We start from the raw sequence: 19,451 nt of genomic DNA, 5'->3' as shown, positions 1-19,451 counted from the left end.
GTAACACCTTTTGATTACACTTACACTTATTTGTGAATTTTGGATATTTGACAGTGTAACCACCACCAAGGTGGATTTGAACCTAGGACCTTGGGAGCTGACTCTATATAGGAGCCTCTACCCTCTGAGCTAAAAGCCAGCTGGCTCCCAGCCTCTGCAATAGAGGTCTCTTGATTTTAACTGTTGCAGTACTCACTAACCACACTAGGCTAGGCATGTGGGTTACAACAGCACTTACTGTACAGATTCATCGATTCCAAGATCAAAAGGGGCTATGCTGATCATCTAATCTTGCTTTCTACATAATCTAATCTGGCCTTTTACATAACAAGGCCATTGAATTTTCCCAATAGAGCATATCTTTCAAGAAAACATCCAATCTAGTCAGTGATGGAGAATTATGACTGATGGCAAATTGTTTCAAAGATTTAATTACCCCCCAACAACTGTTAATAATTTACACCTTATGTTCAATTTATCTAGCATCAGTTTCCTGCCATTAGACTGTGTTATTTCCTCATGTAGATAGGTGCTTATAGACTGTAATCAAGTCACCCTTTAACCCTAACACATTTTTTAACCCTTTAACTCTTTTGAGCCTAGGGATGTTAAGAAGTGAGTAATCAACTAATCGTGTATTCAACAGAAATTTTATCGACTACACAAGTAGTTGATAAGGGAGGAAGACTTCAGGAGCTATCCCTACAGTGGCTCTGCAATTTCAAATCCCTCTTTGAGCCAAGTCCAGGAGCCCCTGTCTGCAGGGAGTCCCAGCCCTGGCCACCGCAAACAGAGGCTGTTCTGGCAGCAGCCCCTGTACATGGCCAGCCCCGGCGGACAGGAGCTGCTGCCAGAACAGCCTTTGTTCACCCCTAGGGACTGCTCTGCTGGATGCGGAGCAGCCTCTGCCCATGGCAAACCAGGACCCACCACAAACAGAAGCTGCTTCATGGCAGCCTCCCCTCCCTGCCCCACTACCTCTGATAGAGACAGCATTGCAGGGTAGGGGGAAGGCGACACTGTAGAGATGATGGGGGGGGGGGGGGGCGAAACTGGCTTTCAAGCAGACTCCCCCCAACATCGGCTCCTGCTTTCCCACTTTGCATCTGATACAGAGGCAGCAAGGGCAGCGGGGGGGGGGGGGGGGGAGCAGGTGAGTAGTCCACTACATCACTATCTGAGCTCTCTGTAATTTATCACCATCCTTCTTGAATTGTGGATAGACTATTACTACGCAAGAGGTCTATGAATGGAATAGACAGACCAAAATATAGATGTACCATGGATAAAAGCAAATGGTGGAGCTACGTTTGAATCCACTGACCCCAACACTCCAGCAACTAATGCTAAGCGGTTGTAGCTAAGAATGTAAGCGAGTAGTCGAATCGACTGATCGCATTCCCCCTCCCCCACCGGCACTGCCTCTGTATTCTGTGGGCCCTGAAGATAGGGGCTGCTGGGCACAGTACAAGAAAGGACTAAGCAAGCCCAGCTCAGTCCCAGCTTGTGCTGGGTCCGGGACCTACCCCCACTGGCTCTGCAGTTTGAATGCAGTAATAACTGGGCTGCCTGCACACCCAAATCCTACTACATTTGAACTGCAGGGCTGCAGTGGGGGTAGCTCCTGGACTCTACATGAGGCAGGACTGAGAACCTTCCCTTATTGACTAATCGTGTACTTTATACAGATTGTATCAAGTATACACTTAGCCAATTACCCACCTCTTAACATCCTTAGTTGTAGCTACTATTCCAGTACAAAACTCAAGTTTGCTGCTCTGGATTGCTGAGTGCAGATTTCACCTCTCTAACTCTGCTCTATAAAGCCCAATTTCTTAGGTTTTAGGCAGATGGAATGGATTTCACACACTGATTATAACACACAAATTGAAAACAAATTTAGACACACATTAAGGACATAAAAAGTTAACCAGTATGGGCTGGAGGAGCTCCCTGCCCACCCTGGGCATGGGGCTGTTCCAGCCCCACGGGGCTGACCAAAGGCAGGGGCTGCTCCAGCTGCCAAAAGAGCCCCTGTCCGCGGAAGCCTAGCATGGCCCACGCTCTGTAGATTACATGCTGTGGCTCCCTGATCCTCCCAGAGAGCTGGCTGCAGAGTCCTAATTAGGCTGGCAGCCCTAACCCTGGAAAGGCTTCGTTGCAGGCTCTGCAGTATAAAACTAAGCTTTATATGCAGAGCCCGCAGCGTGTTTAATTGTGTAACCACTAAGATTTTTAGTGGGTGTGCTGTTAATTTTTTAAAAAGAGTTTTTATATCCCTAATATACAAACACTAATGTATGCCCCACCAAAAGCACTGCCTACAATGCCGCAAATTTCATTCACTTTTTTCCAAGGGCATGACAAATTCATTTTAAAAATGAAACAAGTGTCATATGTTTCTTGGTAACAAGAGAGCAAGCAAGTAGTTAAAATATGTGCTCACCAACACAAACCTAATTTTAGTTTACTAGTTGGTCTGAAAACTGAAAATGAGATTTTTATACTAAATATTACAATAAAGTTTGACTTTTAGCAAAAAAAACCATCAGCAGTTAAAACTACAGTAAAAGTCTTTTTATCTGGCACTTCACCAACCAACAAGCTCAATAAATCAGTGTTTCTGATCTGCACAGAAAGTCGAATTTGTAGTGCAGTTGGTGTGGGACCAACATGGGACTGGGGAATGATTTGAGAGGGAATCTGGGATGGGAAGGAGCTTAGAGCAGAGGTCAGAGCACAGGAGAAGTTGGGATGCCAGATGGGGGGGCGTTCAACTTTGGCAGCCCCACATACAGGTCCCCATCCCTACTGTTGTTGGCAGAAGCATAACCAGGCGGATCTGCAGCCACACTGCCTCTGTCCCCCCTCCCAAGCACTGACTCTAAGGCTCCCAGCCCATTGGCCAGGAACTACAGCCAATAAGAGCTGCAGGGGATGTACACTGAGGCAGTCTGTCTGCTTTCAACAGAGCCGCTTGGCTGTGCTTCTGCAAGGAGGGGGAGCTGCTTGTGGAGGCTGCCAGAGATGAGCATTCCCCCATCCAGCATCCAGAATTCCTCCCACACTCCAACCCTCTGTGGGATACAAGCTCTCTGGGACTCAAACTTCATTAGAGAGCCTGTGTCCTGCAGTCCCTCCTATACCCCTGCCCCACATCACCACCATCCCACCACACTTCTAACCCCTTCCTAAATGACACTTTCAATTTACTGGCACCCTTTGTTCCTCCAGCATTCTAGATAAAAAGGGCTGTTACCGACTACCACTTTATCCTATTTCATCCACATTTATCAATATTGATGCCTAGAGAGCAAAATCTTGCTTTGCTCTTCTGTCTGTATTTCCCTCTATGAATACATGCAATCATCAGCCCATTAATACTAACAGCATAATTTTCTTCTAAACATTTCCATGGAAATAAGTGTGCAATACCCATAAAATGCTCTTTGAAAAAATATATATTTTACAGTACCTTTCTATACTAATTTTTATGTGGAACATAATTACAATGTAAGTGGGACCTCCCTGGTCTGACACCTTTGGGACCAAATTGCTGGACTAGGGAAGATCACAATACCTCTCCCAGCTGTTGACCTTGATTTTCGCCGGCTCTGCTGTCCCCAGCCATGCTGGGACTGCACTCCCCAACGAGGACCAGAGCTGTGCTCCCCCATGAGAAAACAAATTAAGTTCCTTTTTCTTTCCCTAATTTAAAAATCAATTTTAAAAACTGAATCGAAACCTTTAACTACTTAATAATTTTTTCCCTAAACTACAGGCTTTATATAATAGCTATAGCTTACAAAATACTTTATAAAAATCTCAGTCTGAAATGGTATTTTTTCCACCCCTCTTAAAGCTACTAAAGCTGGTGAAAATGATCAAGTCAACTGGTAGCTTTTTTAAAAATTCAAAAAAGTTAACATACTCTCTAGTAAGGAAAAAAGCATCTGGAAAAAAAAAACCCCACACAGGCATTCCATTATAACATTAAATAGTACATAAGGAAGGCACACAAACCCCCCATACAAATCTATTCCAATTCCATTGAGAAAAAGTCTTCTGAAAGCAGGATATCAAGCATTTCTGATAGGGATGTTAAGAAACGGGTATTTCACTAATGGTATAGTCGGTATATTTTTTTAATGACTATATGATTAGTCGATAAAGGAAGGCCATCAGTCCCGGCTCACGCCAGGTCCAGCAGCCCCAATCTGCAGAGGGAGCTGGGAACCCCCATGAACAGGGGCTGCTCTGCGGGATGAGGAGCCACCCCTGCCTGTGGTGAGCCTGGGCCTATCATAGGAAGAGGCTACTTCATGCCCTCTCCACCCCATGCTGCTGCCTCTGATAGAGGAAGCAGAAGAGGGGGAAAAATGTGAGTAGTCAACTAACACTCGCTTACACCCCTAGTTCATTAACAACATTACTGTGCAAATGAAATGCATAAAACAAGCTTCTCTTGCACAGTACATTCCGCAAAACTATAGAAGAATTAAACACTGAGAATTTAAACTATAATCTGATTAGTTTAAATATACTGTATAGTAACATCTGACAACAGAAAAACAAGTACTTCTATAATTTTCACTCACTATTTACTAAGGAAAGATAAATATTTAAAAAGAACTCTAAATGGTTAGTTTTCTTTCTGTCACAATACATCTCTTGTGGCTCTTTTGCAATGAATATTAGATAACCAGTTTACTTTTGAAGGAAAAACAAGTCTGCCATGATAACAAGAAATCAGAATCCATATTACATATCTATATTCAGACTGAACATATGCTGTATATTGTGTAAAATTTATTTTCATAACATTTGGTTTTGCTAGCTTAATTCCAAAGTTCCAGACAAAGCTGATGAAATACATGAGGTAAAGTGCTTTGTTGTCATAATTCAATAAATAAATGCTCAGTAGGTCTCAAAACCTTCACTCTAATTATGTCAGTTTCAAAACACTATATTGTAACTGACGTCTTACTCAAAGATAGGAGTTTTCTTAAAAGATTCTAAAGCATACAACAAGAATAGGTCTTAGAAGCAGGAAGAATTTCATGAGACCTACTGTACAGTCTGGCTTGGATCCCACATGCTCCTCACATACTGGACTAATCCATGAATTCTCTCGCAACTTCACCCCCCACCTTTCCTGGAATTCACTTCCTGTTCACCCTTCACCTTAAGTATGCACACTGGAGACCAATAGCCTGAAAGCCACTGTTAACAACTCTGGTTTCTGTTACTCAGTTTCCTGGCAGGGTGCTCAGAGCTCTGCTTCCTTTACAGTACAGTACACAGAGTAATAACTAGGATCATATTTCACCACTGGCTGCCATTCCATGAACCGCCAAGCTATAAAGGCTTTTTGCTAAGACAGAACTAACTGATGCGACAAAACCAGCCCTTAAAATTACTTTGCTATTAAAATGCACCTCAAAATCTTAAGAAAAACACCTCTATCATCTTAATTAACCAAACCACTATAAAACCTAGAAATGTGCACATACAGTATATATCAGATCTACGATAGTATTTACAAAGAGCACAGGTTTTTTTAGAATGTTACAAAAACAGAAATACAGAACTAAATTAGGTTACGCAAATAAAATCATAAAGTAGCACACAAAAATGAACTGTGCTGCTCCAAAAATATTTTCTTTTAATATGATGCAGTTAGAAATGCTAAGTAAGGTAAAAGACAATTTTGTAACATTTTTTTTCCTGACATAGAAAACAATCTCTCACATTTTTCATGGACATTGTTTGGCTGTTTGCCTCAAGGACTATGTTTAAAATCAATAGTGTATCAGTAAGATGTAGCCAAAATAGCAAAATAATAGTTTGAGTTATTCTACATTTAACCTTATCATCTAACATTTATAGTGTTTATCTATATTTTAGAGATGTGTGTGTCTGTCTTTCTGCGAGTCTGTTTTTTCAAGAACTCCTCCTAAACGGTAAGAGTTAGGACTACCAAATTTAGTATGTAGCTTCCTCTTATCCTAACAAAGCAAGATCAGGGAAGGAAGTGCCTGGAATGGGACTGTTTTCCATGCCACAAAGAGAAGGGAAACGATACTGGGAATGGCCAATAAGGGCAGCAAGTCCCAGGGGAGAGCTACACTGTAGAGAGACCACTAGGGGCAGCCACACCATCAAAAGAGGCCCTAGCAGGACTGGGGCTCCATGCTCTTGCCTTCCACCAGAATGGGTAAGTAGACCAGCTCCCACTCTGAACCTCCTTCCCCCAAGCTCTTGGCTATAGCACGGGAGAGGGAAGGGGAGAATGGCCACTGACAGACAAAAGGGACCAGGGAGACAGAAGGTCCGTGGCTGCCTGGATGCTGGGAGGAGACAAAGAAAGCCCTGGTGGCTGGGGGAGAGAGAAGGCCCCTGGCAGCCAACTGGGAGGAGGGTGACAGAGAAGGCCTGTGCCAGATGGGGGAGGAGACAGACGGTCCCGTCACATGAGACTCTCTGCCCTGAGCTCCTCCCCAACCCTCACTATTTTACCCATCATTCTACCAGTCTCTTGCTCTGTCCTCCTCATCCATCCCCAAGGCCTTGCCTTGATTCTGCAACCCCCAACACCGCCAGCCCCATTCCCTGAAGGACTCAGGCCTATACTAGCTAAGTCTTCTAGTTTAGGTATATAGGGGATATAAATTAGCATGACTTTTTTTTTTTTTTGGCGCGCTTGTCTTGTTTTACCCTCTGGTAAGCCTGATTTTAACACAGCCCTGGAAAGTGCTTTCCTCCCCTAAAAATAAGAAGTTTCATGCTTTTGCAGCAATGAAGACCAAGTCCTGGCAACTGAATTCCTCTATTTATCAATACAGGCCATCCTTGCTATAAGTCCAAAATATCTTCCAAAAAACCTGGACTTAATAGTGAAACAACTTAAAGTGGGAAATGTTTTTCCTGCAGCTGACTTCCATTTGTGCAAATGGGGGAGGGGGGGTTGCACTACTTAAGAACGGGGAATGGGAGAACTTATAACGCATCAGTTCCTACAAGCGTCAACAATTTTTATGTGGAACGGATGTATACTAGGGTGACTCATAGCAGGGAAACCCAGTAGAAAATTATTCCATGGACAATAGCAATGCCAGTTTCCTTATCACAGATATGATCATATTCTGCACTATTCTGAACAAACCTTTTTGAATTAAGTTAAATCTTACTGAATTAAAGTTTACTACTTTTGGCGCCCATTGTATTGAACATACAAATAATGTGCTGACTACGGTGGGATGATATGGAACTTCTTTAGGAGGAACAAAGATTAATGCAATCACTGGGAGATAATGTGAACATCTAAAGACTGAACAATATAGCCAATAATTTATCTTTTGGGGAAATATGCATGAAGAAGAATTCCTAGGGAGTACTTGGAGGAAGGGGACTGCAAACCACAAGGGGCTCAGCTTGTGAAGTTGTACCCCAAGAAAGGAACCTTTAATCTTCTGATTACCTGTTTACAGGAGGACAGTTGAAGAACCCAATCTGGGCTTTTTGTTCTGATCCAGCAAATGGACAGGACTTCCAGTTCATTGAGGGCCCCAATCCTTAGGGAAAGTTTGGGAAAACTGACACACGCCAGAACCCATGTTGAAGACAGCAGAGATAATCTCTGGTAAATATATTAGCAGTTATACAGGTTATTTTATTGATTTTAATATTTTTCTTCAGTGTTTTAACCTACGAATAAGCTTACATCGGAAGTGCTGAATAGTAACATAGCTATTGGCAGCAATGCTATGTACCATCGCTGAGGGGAGAAGTAAAGCAGACCTTCTTAGACAGACTGACTTTTCTGGAGAGTTCACATCATCGGTGAACAGTGCAACTTAGAAATATCCTGGTCAGGTGACAGACAGAAAGCCAGAAGCCCAAGAGTGGTTGTCTTTGATAAGTGGGGAGAGGGAAGGAATTTTAACACCTCTCACGCTGCCAAACTCAATTTGCAGTAACCACCTCTGTGTATGTAAACGATATTTAATCTATTCTCATTTAAAACAACCTTTGGCCCTTCTGCAGTCCAAAATGTGACAATGTAAAAATATCAGTTGATATATGATGCATACAATTTTGCAAACCCCAATGATTAAAGTCATGACTCAGGTCCCCCCCAAAAAATCATAGGGCAGATTTAAAAAAAAAAACTATAATAAATGTTGGGGGTTTTATTTCATAGAATCATAGAATACTAGAACTGGAAGGGACCTTGAGAGATCATCAAGAACAGTCCCCTACCCTCACAGCAAGACCAAACAGCCATCTATCAGAGATGGTCTAAATGCTATCTAACCTGCTGTTAAATATCTCCGCTGCTGGAGATTCCACAACCTTCCTAGGCAACTTATTCCAGTGTTTAACCACCCTGACAGGAAGTTTTTACTAATGTTCAATCTAAACCTCCCTTGCTGCAGTTTAAGCCCACTGCTGCTAGACTTATCAGAGGCCACGGAGAACAATTTGTCTCCCTCCTCCTTGTGACACTCTTTTAAATACTTCAAAAAACAGCTATCATGTCCCCTCTCAGTCTTCTATTTTCTAAATTAAACAGGCCCAATTCTTGCAGTCTTTTCTCATAGGTCATATTTTCTAGACCTTTAATAATTTTGTTGCTCATCTCTGGACTTTCTCCAATTTTTCTAAATTTTTCTTGAAATGCGGTGCTCAGAACTGGACACAGTACTCCAACATAGGCCTAATCCGCGCAGAGTAGAGTAGAAGCATGAATTCTGGCGTCTTTCTCACAACAGTCATGTTAATGAGCTTGATTCATGTTTGCTTTTTTTGCAACAGTGTCACACTGTTAACTCGTATTTAGCTTGTGGTCCACTACGCGGATGTGAAAATGCGATTAATTTACTAATCAAGTAGTCAATAAGGCAAGGCAGTTACAGGGCTCAGTCTGGCCTGCGCCAGCTTGCAGCGGTTTTTAAGCGTGAAGGGTACATGCACAATGTTTTCAAGATTTTCTTCTCAACTGGAAGAACTAGATATTTTCTTTAAAAACAAAATCAGAGACTCTCACATAAAATCACAGGATTGCAATAGCCAAACTAAGAAAAACACCAAACTTGTGACAAAACCAAGAGAGCCTGCTGGCTGTGCAGCATTGCCAAAGGAGCACTTTATAAGTCCATAAGAAACAGTTTTCTTTACAAGTATTCAAACCATTAGTATAAAAGTTCTAAAACAAGTAACTGTTGTTTTTATGGATGTAAAGACCCATTTAATTGGTTAACCAGTTAAATAATGTAAGAGGGGGGTGGGAACTGGGCTGGGGTGGAATGCCCCCCTCCTGGCAAGGCAGGGGCTGCAGGGCTGGAGCAGTGATTTAAATTGTGATTTAAAGCAAAGGCTCTCTTTCCCCTCCCCCCATCTGAGCCCTTCCCATCCATGCTATAAACTCTCCATTGCTAATCTATATCCCAAAAACTTTCTTCCTAAATGTTAAAGCCATAACTAGCATTTGAGGACAGCAAGCAGAGCAGGTGCCTAAGGCCCATGCCAAAGGAGCCCCTGCAAAGGTACACTGCTTAGGCTTCAGCTCCAGGTGGAGGGTCTGAGGGCCCCAGGCTTCAGTCACAGAGTTGAGGTTCAGCTCTCTTCTCTTGGTCCCAGCGAGCCTAATTCTAGTACTGTTTGGCAAACTCCTTGAAACCTGCTTGTGACACCTCAGGCAGCCCTAGACCACTGGTTGAGAACCAGCAATTAAGAGCACTTCTTTTTAAGTCTGTTTGGTAGCCTATCTGAAAAATATTTGGTTTCTTCAATACCAGTTCCTAGTTGATTAATGTACACATTTACAAAAGCCATAGTCATTATTGACATCCTAACTAGATGTACATACATGAAGTTGAAACTAGAGGTGGCCTCTCTATAACTTAAAGGAATATTACCTTTAAGTAGCTATTAAATGCATTATTAAAAGGAACACAAGTCTACATGATTCTCAATATGGAATCGATACAGTCATTAAATCAAATTAAATGTTAATCATAACAAAACATGAATATTTATTGTTTGTATTACTATAGCTATTGCCACAATAGAAAACTGGTCATCTATTACAATCTTCTGATTTCCTTCAGTGAATGGGTAAATTAGATTGTCAGATTGATACAGAGAATTTTGAAAATTATATATAGTTGAACTCATACCTGACTACTTAATCATGACACTTGAAGCTAGACTAAAAATCTAATTTTTATAAACCATTGGAAGTTTTATAGAGAACATTTCTCTACATTAAAGAACATGAAGACTGCTAAACACTGTATTTTGTTCACTAGTTCATTCATTGTGGTCAAATGTTTCTTGATACACAGTAAATAGGCTGTGCATGGAGGAAGGTCACAGCTCTCAATATGGCAAAGGTCAGTGCCTTCTGTCTGGATGAGGGCAGAGGATGGACTTCACTTTCCAACTCTCCTCTATTCGATCCACATAATGCTTGTTTATTGCAAGCTCTATGTATCTGTCATGTCAACTGTTGTGATTTCAAGTTAAATGTTGTGGACCTACTTAATTAATACAGTCTACACAACTGTAACTATACAATCTACAAAATCATTAATATAGATAAAGCAAATAAAGAAATGTTATTTACTCCTTCACATGACTCAAGAACCATAGGTCACCAGATGCAATCAACAGGCAGCAGGTTTAAAACAAACTATAAGGAAGTACTTCTTTACCCAACAATCAACCAACTTGTGGAACTCATTGCCAGAGGATGTTGTAAAGGCCAAAACTATATGAGGTTCAAAGAAGAATTAGGTAAATTCATGACAGATCATCAATGACTATTTGACAAGATGGTCAGGAATGCAACCCCATTCTCTAAGTGTTCCTAGCTTTTGATTGTCAGAAGCTGAGAGTGGATAACACAGGTTGAATCGTCTGCCTTAGTCACAATTAGATGACAGGACGCTAGGACAGATGGACCATTGATCTGCCCTAGTATGGACATTCTAATGCAGTCAGCAAATAATTAAAGGATGGTAGTATCCTGAATGCTATTTAACATAGTTTTACAGAAAGAAAATATCAAAAAAAAAATTTCTTTTTGAAGACCACAAGATTGCTTGATCAAGGTAACTGTACTAATGCTAACTTAGTAACATATGACATTCTGATAATATTCTATTATGCACATAATCAATGTAGCACATATTCAACAGATTAAGAACGTTAACTGAAAGTAACTATAAATGGGGAATCATCATCCAAAGAGACTGTTTCTATGAGTCTTGGAGGAATCTGTTCTCAGCTTTATACTAGTCAGTATCTTAAATATAAAATGTATGGTAAAATCTGCAGAAGATATAGAAGATGATACAGACTGCCCTGGGTTATTTAGTAAGGTGGCCTCATTGGAACAACATATATTTTAAACATGCAAAGGCATGTGTTTAAAAAACAAAGAATATAGGTCACACTTGAACGACTAGATCCTGGAAAAACAGGAATTTTTAAAAGAAGTGTAGAGAGGCAGTCTAATCATAAAAGCAGTTAAAACCAGCGCTGCTAGAGGGCTGTCACAGGAGCCAATCAGAGGTGGTCTAGCGACAGCTAATCAGGGCCCAGATAGAATAAGAAAGGATCCTAGAGAAGAGGAGAATGCTCTTGCTCCTGCTCTGGAGGTCGAGGGACCTGACTGCATGCTAGCTGGGGTAACTTGGACAGAACAGTGCAAGAGGAAGGTAGGATGACTCAGGGGAGCTCAGGCCTGAATAAATTCCTGGCTGAGGCCCAGCTACAGGGGCTCAGGCAGATACTAGGGAGCCAGGGCAGGCAAAGGCAGCAGGTCCACACGTTCTGTCAATGAGTGGCCGCCATTTCAGACAAACTTGCCCCTGAGGCAGAGGCTAGATGACAACTGACAGCAGGTCATTGAGGAAAGGTGGGAATATAGGGTTAGAGACCCCTGGGAGGGAAGAAACCCAGTGAGTGGGATACCTCCCTCCAGCAGTACCCAGAGGCAAGGCCTCAGAGTGTGGGTGCGGGAGCACTGCTGCAGGGTGCTATCCTGAGAGGAGCCCAGAGCATGGAGCTATTGGGGCAGGGTAGTACCCGTAGAGAAGGATGTCACAGCCTGAGAGAGGTGTGGATCCTGAAACAAGGCAGTGCAGATCAGATAGGTAACAGCCGACAAGACATCAGCACAGAGCAGATTCCCCTAATGATCCGCAGGAGGCACCACAGCGGTGAGTTGCAACATGTTACAACAAGGGATCCTGGTAGGGGATCATAGCAGGTGACCAGCTGAATGTAAGTGCCTAGTGCAATGCTTTAGCTAAAAGGGCAAATGTGAGTCTTAAAGGAATAAGCAGGGGGATATCAAGTAGGATTAAGGAAGTGGTAACTTGTAAATATAGCATTAGTGAAACCACTACTGTAATTAAAAAGTACATTAAATTTTCCCAAAAAATGTTTAAAAAACAAGAATTCAGAAGAGAGCTACAAAATAATTTAAGGTCTAGAAAACATGCCTTACTTTGAGAGACTGAAGTTCAATCTACAGTATATTCAAGAGACGGTTCAGAGGTGACTTGTAAAATCCCATTCAAAGTATTAACTGTCCCACTGTGCCGCACTGCAGGTGGTGGGCTTGGCTGCTCCAGCAGGGATGGGATCTAGTTAACTGGTTACTCTGGTAAGCATTCTGGTAAGGCAAATGCTTACTGATAACTGGTTAAGCCTTTACATCCCCAGACTTGATCATGGTTTATGAGTACTGACAGGAGGAAAAGATTTCTGACAGTGCAAAGAAATGACTAAGAAGATTAAACAGTTTCAAGCTGAATCTTGTCCTAGACAAATTCAAACTAAAGTAAAGGGACTTAAAAAGTGATGAAAATTAACTTTTGGAACAATTTACATGGTGATACGGTGATTCTTAAAAAAGTATGGGATGGAGCTCAGACAGAACTTATAGAATTGATACAAAAGTTACAGGCCTACACCACAACCAGTATTATGGAAGAGTTCATATTCGATCATCACAATGCTCCCTTCTGATTTTAAATGGCTCACAAAGCTTTTAAGTTCACATCACTGAGTTTAGCAGGGTGTGGTGAGTGCATCCCTTTGGTAATGCAAGCCATAGGGTTGAGCTAACAGGACAGCATTGCGCTAATTTACATGAACTTCAGGTTTTATCCTGGTTTCCTATCTCAGAAGGGTAGCCCTTGTTCATCTGTAACTGAAACAACTTAAACAAATGGTCCTGCAGCACCTTAGAGAATAACAAAAAATTTAGGTAGAATCATGAGCTTTTGTTGTGGCTTGCACCCACGAAAAGCTCACGATACTATCTACATTTTTTGTTAGTCTGTAAGGTGCTGCAGGACCAATTGTTGTTTTCTGGTTTCCTGTGTTTGTTTTCCTGGAGAGGATAACTTGAGAACTAGTAGATGTATGAAATCACAATATCAAAGAAGCTGATTAAAATCAAAGATGGACGTGATTTTTGCTCATTTTCATCAAACACCTATTCAACATTAGCACACCTGACAAACTGCTGGAAAATGAAGATCACTTTAAATAGACTTGACACAGCTACCCATTCAATTGAGCTAGAAAGTCTAAACCACTTCTCTTGAGTTCTCCACAGAGACCGTTAGCAACAAGAGGTAATAGGCAGGATTTAGCTTTTCTGGTTTACAAAGGTTAGGTAAAACAAGGAGTTCTCACACTTAGTTATTCAAGTTTTAATGAAGCAATTTTTTTCTATTCCCCTAAAATTCAACAAGCACTATAGCTTTCAGGACCGATTCTTATCTTTTTTACTGATTCTAACAGTAAAAAAGATACCCTGTGGGAAATAAGTACAACTCTGGCTACACTGCAGGCAGTCAAGTAACAAACAATCTGCACTATAAGAAAAACAGACCCTCTGACTCAGATCTATACTTTAATTAATCTTTTATATTAAGACTAAACTACATAATTACTTAAAATATATTTATACCTACTATACATAAGTGACAAATCCTTATTGCAGGAAAAATGAGATGTAGACTGTAACCCTTTGTTCCAGGAAAATACTGCAGGAGTATTTCTAAAACTCTCTCTATATTAACCATTTTGGTACCTTAGAAATCTAAATTATAGATATGTTTCCATTTAGATAGAGTACGAATTGTTAAGTGTTCAGTGTAACCACCAATATTTATAGTTAGGGTTTGACTTTTTAGGGAAATGAATTGCGTTTTTTTCTTCCACAGATAGAAGTTACTTATTCTTTAGTAACCAACAGATCAGAGATTTTAGAGTTACCTATGGACAAATAATGAGTACTGCATGATTAAGCTCACTGGAACAATTAATTTACACCCTGCCAAAAAAAGGGCTACATACCTGCCCTTCCAAGGCCATACGATTTCTGTCTTGTAGGTGCCGATTAGAAACTGAAGAATGCCAAAGGTGCATCTGACTTTGAGACTGAGTCGGAGCAATCTCAGAGGACTGTGTAATATGGTGTTCTAGGTCATGCTCTAACATGTGGCTTGAAGTGTCCTGAACAAATGCTGAATCATCAAATTGGGGTAGTAGGTCTTCCTGAAGAAGGTCCTCTGGATCAAGTCCTGTAAATGGTTCAGCTTGAGATTCAACTTGATGAAGTAAATTCTCATCTAAAGATGAAAAACCATTGCTTTCTATAGGATCACTGAAATGGCTTATCTGAGAAGCAGAACTAGCAGAGGCTGGAAAATTAATGTTCATGGGAGAGAGTTTTGAACTACTGAAACTGCCCTGAGGATGTGCTGAATGCAACATTTGGAAATTATTTGAATTCAATGTTGTGTTAGAATTCAAGAGGTGCTCGGTGGTTTCTTGCTTGTTCCCTGTTTGAGATGTAAAGGCATCACTTCCAGTATAATCAGACAAAGGATGTGTTTGCTGACTAGTAGAAAGAGCAGTAGAAGACTGTAGAAGGCTGGTAGGAGAAATGTGGTTATTAGAGTAAGAATATGGAGAAGAAAACTGCTGTGTACTATTAACAGAGCAAGGAGTCATAATTGGAGACTGTCCATCAAAGTTTCCTTCTTGATTCCCACAAAAATGTATTGAAGCACTGGCATTGTGAGAAAACTGTTGAACAGAGAGAGGCTGCTGTGAAGCTGATGGATTAGTAATTTGAGGTGGATGGGTAACACTAACTCTGTGTGGAGCAGATACAGTAACCTCCAGAAAGTTTTTTGGCTGACTCAGAGAGTCTTGCCCTGTGTTGATATTGTTTCTGCTTTGTTGCGACTGTAGAGAGGCACGTTGATGCTGCTGTTCATTGGCCTGAAATAAGGCAAAGTCATGGTGTGCTACAAAACTTTTATTTTGCTGCATAGACTGAGAATGTCCTTGGTGAAAAGGAGACCCATTTTGATTCGAAATAGTTGTGGTAGTTTGATGACCCCACATAGGACTACCATCAGCCACGTCAGGAAACATTCCATTGGACTGGTTTTGTGGATGGATTGGTGAGCAATTATATTGAGTGTGTGGTGACAAAACACTGTCAGCTGGACTGTTGAAAGACTGATTTACTTGAAGTTTCAGTGAATCATACTGATTTAACTGCTCAAATTCACTCATCTTTTGCTGTGTTTGAGTATCTTGCACATGATTCAATGAGTCTATGTGCAAAGGCTCAAATTCTGCACCTAAGTTTAATTCATCAACAAGCGAAACCGGTCCTGGTTGTACAAAGGCATCATCCGACAAACCTTCCAACGTCTCGCTAAAAAGGTTGGCATCATCAAAAAAATCCATCATAGGATCAGTCATCTTGATACGTCCACACTGCTTTGTTTGTGAACTCCAAATGGAGTCAATTTAGTCTCTCTGCAGCAAGCAGCAACAGATTATTTCCAGTGGTCACCACCTTATCCAATGCATGTCAACATCCATTAGTGCTTCTGGAGAAACGTATGCCTTAACTATAAAAACATCCTAGGGAAGAAAGAATAAGAGCAATGACTTTAAACTTACTTTTCTAGAGTTTTGCTTTACTAAGTTTTTAGTTCCTCCTCCCCGACATTAATTTGTCAATTTTACTCTATGTTTAGATAGAAGTGAATAGTTACTCATTTTGACTTTTAAACCCTGTCAAATTCTAATAATTGTGTCCCACAAACAAATAACTGTTCACTTATTTCTTTTCCAATGTTATATTTTATACAGTTACAGAATAAGTAATTAGTATTACATGTAATGATTCTGTATATTCTAGACCAAACAAAATCCGAGAAGAGAAAGGAAACATGTCATCAAAATTAAGTAAAACTAAGTTCAATCTACTTGCTCCCTTTAAACTGAATGAGTGCTTGGTTATTTTAATGAAAAACTTAATTATTCAATATTTCTGTCATGATTTTCAGTCTAGTTAACCTGTCAATTACCATTACAAATTAATAAAATGACTAAATCACATACTGCTTATAAATGCCGTGCTTTCACAATGGCAGCCAGGAAATATCTAATGTATTTTATCAATATTTTTACATCTTTACAATACAATCAACTGTAAGTCAAATTTTTAGAAGAATATGCATGCATAATATGAACTTATACATGCAAATTGTGTGTGGAGCAATTGTGAAAACTATCCCTTTATATATAAGTAAGAGATGGGTAAATGGCAATTATTCGTCAGCTAAACTGAAAAAAGTTACAGAAACATTATATTTAGATTAATTTTATTTAAATCCACTTCACCAAGACATAGTAGAATCCACAAAAGGCATAACTATTGAACTTTTACTTCAAAACTTTTCTTCTCATGAGCTCAAACTCCTACTGCAGCCAATAAATACAGCAGGCAATCAATGACAAGATCAAACTCAAAGAAAATCTTGGGGAGAGAATATATATATGGTAAAGACAAAAGAACAAATCGTCAAGCTTTTGGACAGAATTGGCTAGAAATGCATTGGTAAATGATCTATTCACAAGGTGCCTGAAATACAACATACCCATATTTCTGATCAACACAACATCCAACATGCAAGCTCAAATGTAAATATGCTCTATTTCAGGTTGGACTTTCCTGGTCTGGCACTCCTAGGAGTTGAGCCATCCAGAACAAGGGATTTTGCTGGGAGATCAGTGCTCCACTGCCGGCCACTAGCCCCATTGCTGTGCTTCCCTCCAGGCAATGGGGCTCCCTGCAACCAGGGTGGCCCAGCTACCACCGGCCTCATTCCCATTGGGACTCCCAGGCCACCACCACCGGACTCCTGCTGGCTTCCTCCCCTGGCCGTCAGGGCTCTTTGCTAAGAGAGCCCAGGATTTGAGAAGTTTTTTATATATATATATCTCCACACTTTGACTCTCTAGATTAAAAAAAATCTTCAAGAATGAAGAAATCTCTTGAAAATATGCATTAGTCTTCTAACAGTCTTTTCCCTCCTTGTACACAAAAAAAAACCCATTAAACATTCCAATGGAAGGAAAAATTCTAACTCTTGAAACCCACCTTTGCTAACACCTGTCCATTCTCGCCCCAAAGTGCTCTCCTCTAGAGACTGACTCCCTCGACATGACTGCTCCACAGAAAGTGTTGTGGTCATCCTAGGGACAACCTCAAACATTGAAAATAATTTTCTCTTTCTGGATAGACCCCTATGTTGTGGGTAGGTAAGGAAGTCTGAACAGGGTTCAATACCAAATATGCTTTGTGTGCCATATGTTAAAATATATAAGCAACAGGATGTAAAGTGGTGGCTAATGAGTCATAAAAGGCTTCTTCCTGATGCATTCCAAACTGTATGTGTATCTTATTATTTAAAGTCAGCTTATTTAAACTTCCAGCCAAGTTGCTATAAACATTTTTCAATATTTGCAATCATAAATTGGTCACTGCTCTGCTCTTATGCTGGTTAATAGGTCAGACTTACCCATTTGATAGGATTAAAAGACAATTCTGATTTTGCCGCCAATATCAAACAGTTCCCTTTTAATGACAAGTAGCCAACAACTGGAGACAGATCAAAACATATTTTGGAATTTTCTTTTTAAATAGTTTTACATTGTATAATCATGAAACCTAATTCAGTTCCCATTAAAAGTGGAAGGACTACTATTGACTTTTGCAGTATATGGGTTGGGCTCCCTTTAAACTTTCACACTACACCACAATTTCTCAGCATTTTGTCAATATTAAGACACCTTTAGTAATTTAAAAGATAATTCCAACAGAACCTCAATTTACAAATGACCACTTGTACAAACTATTCCCCAGCTATTGCAGAGATAGGAGAGAAATCACACATTCTAAGTCATGCTGATGATGACAAGTCGATATCCCTTCACATTGTGATGCCTTCAATACACATGAGAAATTATATGCAGTGGCTTGAAGGATAAGAGGAACACCATTCTGCAAATTATGCATCATACACATTATAAGTAAAGTGTTCAAAGTTATGAATTCTTCAACCCACAATTAATTTGTAAATAAGGATTTCTACAGATACATGGACCTTACACATCTGAGGTAGCTGAGTATTTCTAGTGGTCTACTTCTTTAGGCAATGCCAACACCAACAAACCCTAATATTGCATTTTCCCAAATAAAAAAAATGTGCAAGGAAGCAGGATCAGATTATCTTCAGAAAATAATTTCAGTGGAAAAGGAAAATAAAAAGGTGGGACTAACTAAAAGCCCCAAAAGACTAGAATATAGTCTCCTCTTTACCATTCTAAAGAATCTTGCTTTGGAAGAAAAGGAAATATACTTTCCTTTACCATATTTCACATCAGTTATGCTAACAGAAAAATATAGCACACACTTCAGTATTCTAAAGTGAAACATAATTAAGGTTGACATTTCTCTTATTCGTTTGTGATAAGCAAAATGTGTAATAAACAGCATATTTTTAAAAAGCATTGCTAATACCTATTTGTCTTTTAAATGCTGCATCATTGAAAATGTTTTAAATTATGAACACCATAGACACTACACTTGATCTTAGCCTTCAATCGCTTCTCAGACTATTGAAGGCTAAGATCAAGTGTAGTCTGTGGGGTTTCCAAACACTATCTAGCGCAAGATGCTAAATTCCCCTTCAAAAGACAGAGGACGGGACGGAGAAGGGAAGTCAATTATTTATAGACAGTCATACAGATTAGAGTGAAAATATAAAATTTTGTAAGTATTACTTATACACATACAATTTGTATGTACTTCCACATCTCTCAAACCACCAACTTTTATGGATGAGTAGGCACAAACTGTCTCCTGAATCGCACAGATACTTGACAGAGTTCTGATGGTCTCCACCCACGCCAATTTTTTATCTACCTGAACGTTTAATTACTATGATGCCAAGATCACATAGAGCATGATGGAAAAAGGATATACCAGGATATTTATACCAGTGGTGCTGAGTGAAAATAAAGGCCATAGTTCCCTCTAAGTAGCACGG

The 19,451-nt window shown here is 40.2% G+C and overlaps 1 protein-coding gene across 10 annotated transcripts in view; it reads right to left on the bottom strand.

Moving 5' to 3' along the window:
• The window catches only part of CHD9 (chromodomain helicase DNA binding protein 9), a 218,551-nt gene that overhangs the window by 183,363 nt on the left and 15,737 nt on the right, over window positions 1–19,451 (bottom strand). For 8 of the 10 annotated variants that reach the window (XM_075940258.1, XM_075940265.1, XM_075940262.1 and 5 more), the window contains one exon: window positions 14,386–15,975. The exons of 1 other annotated variant lie outside the window; for it this stretch is intronic. In XM_075940258.1, coding sequence (XP_075796373.1) covers window positions 14,386–15,810 — 1,425 coding nt within the window. In that variant the 5' untranslated portion in view covers window positions 15,811–15,975. Of the gene's footprint in view, window positions 1–5,071; window positions 5,455–14,385; window positions 15,976–19,451 lie in introns of those variants that run through there. One more of the 10 variants, XM_075940271.1, reaches the window with a different exon arrangement.

This window comes from Pelodiscus sinensis, chromosome 12 (assembly GCF_049634645.1).
Source record: "Pelodiscus sinensis isolate JC-2024 chromosome 12, ASM4963464v1, whole genome shotgun sequence".
In the NCBI taxonomy this organism is placed as follows: domain Eukaryota; kingdom Metazoa; phylum Chordata; order Testudines; family Trionychidae; genus Pelodiscus; species Pelodiscus sinensis.
The sequence above is the reverse complement of the archived record's forward strand: the minus strand, read 5'-3'. Positions and strand labels throughout refer to the sequence as shown.